This window comes from Athene cunicularia (genome assembly GCF_003259725.1).
Source record: "Athene cunicularia isolate RWA chromosome 5 unlocalized genomic scaffold, athCun1 chr5_part3, whole genome shotgun sequence".
NCBI lineage: Eukaryota > Metazoa > Chordata > Aves > Strigiformes > Strigidae > Athene > Athene cunicularia.
Genome location: NW_020799103.1, coordinates 9,195,258 through 9,202,501, shown reverse-complemented (window position 1 = coordinate 9,202,501; position 7,244 = coordinate 9,195,258). Strand labels below are relative to the sequence as shown.

At 42.0% G+C, this 7,244-nt stretch overlaps 1 protein-coding gene across 2 annotated transcripts; it reads left to right on the top strand.

The window, feature by feature from the left end:
- Window positions 1-109: 109 nt before the first annotated feature.
- On the top strand, window positions 110-5,888 carry CD59 (CD59 molecule (CD59 blood group)). 2 transcript variants are annotated; one of them, XM_026850899.1, is made up of 4 exons: window positions 110-340; window positions 2,123-2,195; window positions 2,865-2,966; window positions 4,284-5,888. In XM_026850899.1, the coding sequence occupies exons 1-4, from the start codon at window positions 296-298 to the stop codon at window positions 4,475-4,477; spliced, it is 414 nt and encodes a 137-aa protein (XP_026706700.1). In that variant the 5' UTR covers window positions 110-295; the 3' UTR covers window positions 4,478-5,888. The 2 variants fall into 2 exon arrangements, with proteins under 2 accessions (XP_026706700.1, XP_026706699.1); XM_026850898.1 differs by lacking the exon at window positions 110-340 and adding an exon at window positions 461-939.
- The last annotated feature ends 1,356 nt before the right edge of the window (window positions 5,889-7,244 follow it).

Below are 7,244 nucleotides of genomic sequence, written 5' to 3'. Positions count from 1 at the left end.
GCTTCGGCCGCCGCCCGCGGGGGAACGGGCACCGGGACACCCCCCCAGCCCCCCTTCCCCCAGCAGCCCGGGCCGGAGGGGTGGGGGTGCAGCTGCTGCCCAGGGGGTGCTGCAGCCAACTTCCAGAGGAGCTGGGAGGGAGCCAGGTGGCCCCAGCCGGGCGGCTGCTGGCCCCGGGCTACCTCGGGAGGCCAAGTGCTGCAGCCCCGAGCGGGGGCTGAGGTGTCCGAGTCCTCACAGGAACGCGGCTCTTAGTCCTGCTGGGCCTTTTCTTGCCTCTCTCTGCTCTGAGGTTATGACGAACGTAGCAGCCTGGTCTTGGACGTGTGCTCTCTCCCAGGTGGGACTGCAGAGAAATTCTCCTGTCGCACTAGCGAGGCGTTAAGATGTTCCTGCTATTGCATTTGCTCATTCTTGTTATTTCCTATTGCTGAGATTGGTCGGATGCTTGAGTTAAAACAGCAATTTCGAAAATTCAGTTCAGGAAATGTTTTCTGCTTTGTTTCTTTTCCATATTGTGAATTGCTGTCTATTAAGCTGAAATTTTACTCTTGCCTCATCTTTCTGTTGTTCAGGAGTGCAGAAAAAATTACTCGTTCTCACAAAAATAGATTGCTTGAATTGCTACTGTCAAAGCTGTTATGCTGGCTACGGTGGATTTTTATTATTCTGCTTTATATTTCTTCTGGTCATGACTTGGTTTTGCTAAAAGGCAAAACTGTTCTACTGCGCTGACCCCACTGGGTAGTGGAGGGCTCCCTGGAACATGGAGAGGTTCCCAGGGAGATTCTTGTTGCTGTCAACAGTGGTTCTTGCTTTAACCACCAGACTAACAGCGCTCCTGCAGATTTCATGTTGCTGTGGAATGTGCCTCTGGTCTTGGAAGGCTTCTCAAAAAGTTGTTTACTCTGGAAAAATCATCTTGTCCTGCACATTATGGTTTGGTTTTTTTTATTTTTCCTGTTCAACAGTAAGTCAGGAAATACAGGGAAAAAAAAAGAAAAAAGAAAAAAGAAAAAAGGTGGGGTTTTTTGTTGAGGGGTTTATTTTTCAGCAGAAAAATTAGCTAGGCTTAAGCTTGAGAAGGATTTTGGTACTGTTTTATTATGAACTATCTTTTCAAGTCCACAGTCAGTCTTCTGGGAGGAGAAAACTCCATCCCAACATGACTATGGTCTGCCACACTAGACTCTTAGATGCATATAGAAATAGCTTCAAGCAGTGTTAACAGGGTCAAGAGTAGCAATGTGACCATTTCACTGCAGTCTTATCATAAGTAAAACTTGTTGTGTGAATGCCTTTAATTCTTTAGGACTTCCAAGGCCACTTGAGCTTGGAAGACAAACATGAAATCATGCCCTCTTAGCACAAGTGTGGTCCCTCTCTCCCCTCTGTATTGATACCTGGTCTGAGTAGCCTACTCTGCAATAGCAGAGATTTTTTTAGTAGTAGTTATTACTGTTTGTAGTTCAGACTCTGTGTGCAGAAGTCTATCTGATAACTCCTGCTTTGGAGTTGCCTCTGTTAAAAAAAATCCTGACCTTCCTATCTCACTGCTACCTCTGGATTAGAGCAGCTGTGGAGAGCTTGAGCCATGGCCGTGGTCACTCGGTGGGTTCTTGCATGTGTTGGTCCCTCGGTGAGAGGGAGAAATTTGGGGAGAGGAGAGGCAAAAGCCCCCTTAGCGCAGGCTAATCTCTTGCAACCCCATCAGAGAGAAGAAAGGGGCACAGTCTGGCTCCAGGGTTATTGGGGAATTGCTGTGAAAGAAAAACCTTTCGAGACCTAAGTGGCCTCTCTTTTTGTTAGGTGCATTTGTAGCTGTAAGAAACAGGGAGACCTGTTGAATGGTGTAATCAGAGGCGAGAAAGGAGACCCATCTACAGCCTGCTGGGGCTCAAATCTCAGTTCTCAGAATAAAAAAACCTGTTCTCAGAATAAAAATACTCTCTCAGAAAGTGCAAAATTACTTTTCTCTCTTTCACTGGTTTTCCTGGCCAATGCCTTTAGTTCCACACTGAATCAAGTCCTGAAACCTCGATTCCTCACTGTGTATTTTGCTAGTTTCATGTAGCTTTTACATAGAATAAAGATGTAACTTCTGTTTATGCCTTCAAATTAGGGAAAAAGCATGATCAAGATGAACTGCATCCTGTTAACCGCCTGCATTGTTCTGCTTGCTTTTTGTGGTTCTGGTAAGTATAAGGGAGGTACCTTTCTGATGTAATGTTATGACACGGGCTGAGGAAATCAGAAAACTTGTTGGAGAAGGAAAAGGAACAATAAAGGCTTGGATTATTTAACAGCAGTTTGGGGAATAACAGTGATCAGAGAAGTAGGGCTTCATTTCTGTTGCTGATTGTCTTTGGCCAGAAGAGATAATAAAGTGCAGAATATGATGCTGCTTTATATGGCAACAGACTTGTGTTTTGCTGCTAGGAGATTGGATTCCTGTTGTGTAGATTGGAAACTAGGTGTATAGCATGAAAGAGGAATGAGGTGAAATAAAAAAGGAATAGAATAAAATTCTGCTGTAAGTGTCCCTTCTTGTCTGTCCTTTTGGAAAAGGCAGTCTTTAAGAGTAGATAAAAGAAGCAAGCCTTTAATATATTGTTCTGCAGGCACCTAAAGGCAAGTGTTTTTACAAGTTATGTAAGTACATGCTTCAAAATCTTCCTTTCAAAATTGCCAGTCTCACTTTGTACACTGACAAAAGCTTGTAAAATTTAGCTTAAGTCTTGAGTTTAATAACCAGGCATATCTTTAGTGACAGATGCAGATAGTGATTCCTCTTTTGTCCTTTTTAATGCTGATTCTCTTTCAGTACTTTATTATTCAGTAAAGATAAACCCTTGTCGTTTTAGGTTATACCCTAAGGTGTTACCACTGCGAGAACAGCCCTTCCTTGTGCAAGACCAATAGTACTTGCCTAGCAACTGAGGATACTTGCTTGCAGATGAAATTTGGTATGTATACTGTCCTGCAGACCTAAAATAAATGTGGTTGTATCAGTTTTCAATTGCCTGTACACTTCTAATCTGGCCTTAGCATGCATTTTTTAGCCTCAAAAGAAGGCTGTGAATACTTGTGAAGGTCATGCTTATATCCGAGCAACTGATAAGAATGATTTAGATAGTTGATTTATACTTGTACAAGCATATACATAGATATCTGTACATCCAGATTTAAAAAAAAACCAAAACAAAGACAAAAAACCCCTACCCAAGATTGCTAGAAGATAACAGGAGACAGCATTGACTTTAAAGTAACAAATTCAGGGCAAAGGTTTTGTATTTCAAAACCAGATAAAGCATGTATAACCCATAAAATAAACCTGCAGATGAAAACTCAGTCATTTATGAATTGACACTATTAAAATAAATTACCTTTTCTTGAGGGTGGAGTGACCTGCATCTCAGGGAGATGGTCAAGTATGTATATTCAGGGCATAAGGTTACTATTCTAGTTGTTAGATAACATTTAAGTATCTTGTTTACTACCAGTGACAGGAGTTTCACTGGAAAAACATAAGCTTTCCTCCCGGGTTCCTTCTGCTCTAGAAACTCTGCTGGGCTGGCTTCGGACAGCGGGAACCAGGGTGGCGTGGGACCGCTCTGTTCCCTGCATGGTCCCTGCTGAAGGGGACCTGACTTGGTGTGGAGGAAGGAAGCTTCTAATGCTGCTGGAGCAGGATGCTGCTCTGCTGCTTGCATCCTTTTGCTGTTTCCCTTAAGCCTTTACCTTCATAAGCACAAACTGTAGCTTTCCAGCATTCAGGCTACAGCGGTTGCCCATTGTCAGAGTCAGGAGTCAAGTATTTGAGGTGTCAAGCTAGGGAAGATGGAAGACAAGGTGTTTGATCTCCAGTGTCCAGGGGAATGAGTGAGAGAAGGGGAGGACTCAATCTGTTGGGATGAGCTAGATGGTGATGCACTGTCCTTCTCTGTCAGGAGCCCCAGAGTAGGTATCGCTCAGGCTCCACCCTGTAGCCCCCAGTGGGTTATTTGGACTGAATTGGAGGCACTGGTTAGCTTGACCTAGAAATCTTTCTTATCGTATGGCTAAGAGCTACAAGAGAGTGCTGTGGAGGCAGAACCACGGCTTGCTATCGCTATTCACGCTACTAAATTCATAGTGAGGGCAAATTTGGGAACTTCTAAACCCTTGAAAGGAAGCTAAAAAATCAAGTACACGGCAGTCTAGGCAGTGATTCTCTCTCTATGCAAAAAATGGTTTCACTTTCAATAGTCTCTTAATCTGTTTATTTTACCTTTTTTTGGTAGGTAAATTGAGAACTTCGTCCTGCTGGAAGACATCCCAGTGCAGTATGAATGATATTGCTGAGTTCTTCCAGTTGGATAATTTTGAATTCTTTTGCTGCCAACACGACTTGTGCAATGAGAGCGCAATTACTGGGGTTAACAAAGCAGCCTTCAGTATTGCCTCTGTAATGACCATGTTATGGATGCTTCTGTAAAAATCCTGATTTGTATGCCGTACTTCCAAGCTGAAATTACCATTAACTCTTTTCTGAATTGTGCTTCTCGCATTTCAGTTCCTAACTGTGAGCAGAAACATTACCTTTTAATTTTGTTTCCTAAGGTTCCATCTGTTAAATCACTGTCTCCATTCATGGGAGGGACACGTATATTGTTACCAATTATTGGGAATTGGGGTATTTTGGCCTGCCCTATTCATGGGGAAAATAACTTGTTACCTTGTGGAGAACCTGGGCAAACTTCAGTGGGTCACATGAAAGGGAAGAAATACTGTAGGTTTTATTCTGGAAAGCTATAATTTCTTACCGTTCCATAAATTGTCATTATTTTTCATAGGGATTTTTCTGGGGGTTTTTTTTTTGGGTTTGGGGTTTTTTTTGGATGCTCCCCTGTCATACACCAAGCAGTTGATTTGCTGTCAACACAAGCAGTGTTGGATCATAAATATAAACTTGCTGCAGTCTTCTTGATGGGTACGGAAATAGTTAGTTTCAACTGATGTAGACTCTTTGTTCCCATCACTGTAACATATTTTTCTTTCTTTTTACAAGCCAATGATATAACCTTGTAAGTACCGTTATTTTGGGAGAAAGCATCTACATTTCTTACGCCAAAATCAAAATAATGCTGTAAGTGAGAAACACTTTTCCCTCTTTTTATATTTCTGTGAGCATGCAGACAATATGTGCTAGCTTTTTATTTTTTCTCTTATACTTTATCCATGTCTAGGATTTTAACTAAGCATGTGCTTTGCACTGAGTATTGGCATACTGAAAATTGTTTATAAAACGCTAAGGAATTGAAATGGCACACTCCCACATAGTTAGCTTTTGGGTTTTATTGAAAACAGTGACATGTAAACTTAACCCTTCAAGCTTCCAACTAAGAGTATTAAACAAAACCTTGCAGAACTTTGTATTTTGACTTTTATGCAACTCTATAAATGCCAATACAAAATACGCGTGTATTTATATAGCATGAATAAAAAAATGCTCTGTTTGTATGTGTAAGAGGGCTGGAGCTGAAACAGTCTGTACACTGCTCTGCCTCAGCGGTGCAGACAGACCTTTGGTTCTTCTCTGGTACTTAGGGACCCTCTCAGTCAGGTACAATGTCAAATTCTCCTTTTTCTCTCTTGGAGCTCTTGGCATGTCCCTGCAAGAGTTGTGGTCCATTGCCAACAGCACATTCTCTTTCTGAGGACCCTCGCCTGTGACCAGTGACAGTAACACCAGTTCACCCAGTCATTAACAAGGTTATCTATATCCATGATGTATTCTGCAGTGTATCTTTTGGTTAAGCTTACCTTAGCTATGAAAGCATCCTGGGATCTCTCTCATCACTCAAAATATGGAAGTCTTTGATTAATAAAAATATCAAAAAAGAAAATATGGAGAGCGTGGTTATTTATCGGTGCGCTGTTTACAGCTGGATATAACTCTCATTGTTTCTGTGTGAGACACATCCATGCTTCCCATCCAGACACTCTCAACAAGTTGTACGTAGACTTCTCTCACTTCTTCTCCGGAGATGGGAGCTACGTGTAGTTGGTTAGTTTTGGCAGAGTGGTTATTTGCTTTAGGGAGCTGTTTGATAGGACAAGGAGTAATGGTTTTAAACTGAAAGAGGGTAGATGCAGACTGGATAAAAAGGAAGAAATTTTTTTTACGATGGGGGTGATGAGACGCACAGGTTGCCCAGAGAAGCTGTGGCTGCCCCCTCCCTGGAAGGGTTCAAGGCCAGGTTGGACGGGGCTTTGGGCAACCTGGGCTAGTGGAAGGTGTCCCTGCCCGGGGCAGGAGGTGGGACTAGATGATCTTTAAGGTCTCTTCCCACCCAAACCAGCCTGCACTTGGAGAGTTAGTGATCTTTCTCTAGATGAACCAGCAATGATGTGGCACTGGAGGAAAGCAGTAGAATATGTGGCCCCTCAATTTCTTCTACTTGAGAATTGTCTTGTTGGAGATATGAATGTGCCGTAATTTGGAGAGAAAAAAAAAAGAGTCTTCCCTGCGTGACTGCTTTAACAGCTGAAGCAATGGCATTTAACTTGCTTACTGTGATTACTCTCAAGGCAATCCTGTCTGTAGTTTTCCACTATCACATGTTTTTATTCTCCTATGTACTGACTAGATTTCTTTGTGGAAGTATTACTTGTTTCTTTTCCTCCCTCTTCTCACCCCCACTTAGTTCTTAGTTTTAGCTAACTTCTAATACATATTTCAGGAGGGAAAACAGTTACGTATGATAGTCCCCAAGTTGTAAATGATCTTAATAGAAACTGTTGGCTTGGAGTATGTGGCCAATCTGAATAGAAAGCATTTTAGTAGTTAATTGTGAAACCGTACAACTGGAAAACGATATTTTCCTCTGCTCTCACAGGCTAATTATACTTTGAACCTTTTGATGTGCGTTCTCAATTCAGTAGACACTAGAAATGGTGATTTGATGTTGTGCTAGAAAGAAGACAGTCCTTGATTTTTCCAGTCTCTCGTCCTTCCACCTTTTTATTTCCCATCTGATTAACAAAAGCAGACACTTAAAAGATAGTAATTTCTGCACAGTGACTTATTCCACCAATGCACCACCATTTGTCAAGTTCTTGCTTATTTTAGATGAAAAAGTGGTATTAAAGCACTGACTCAATATAGAGTTGGGGGAAGGTTTGTAGCAGAGAAGGTATGTCTCTCTTTTGATGATTGGCACTTTTAAACCTGTTTGATTGCCTTATGGTCTGCATATGTA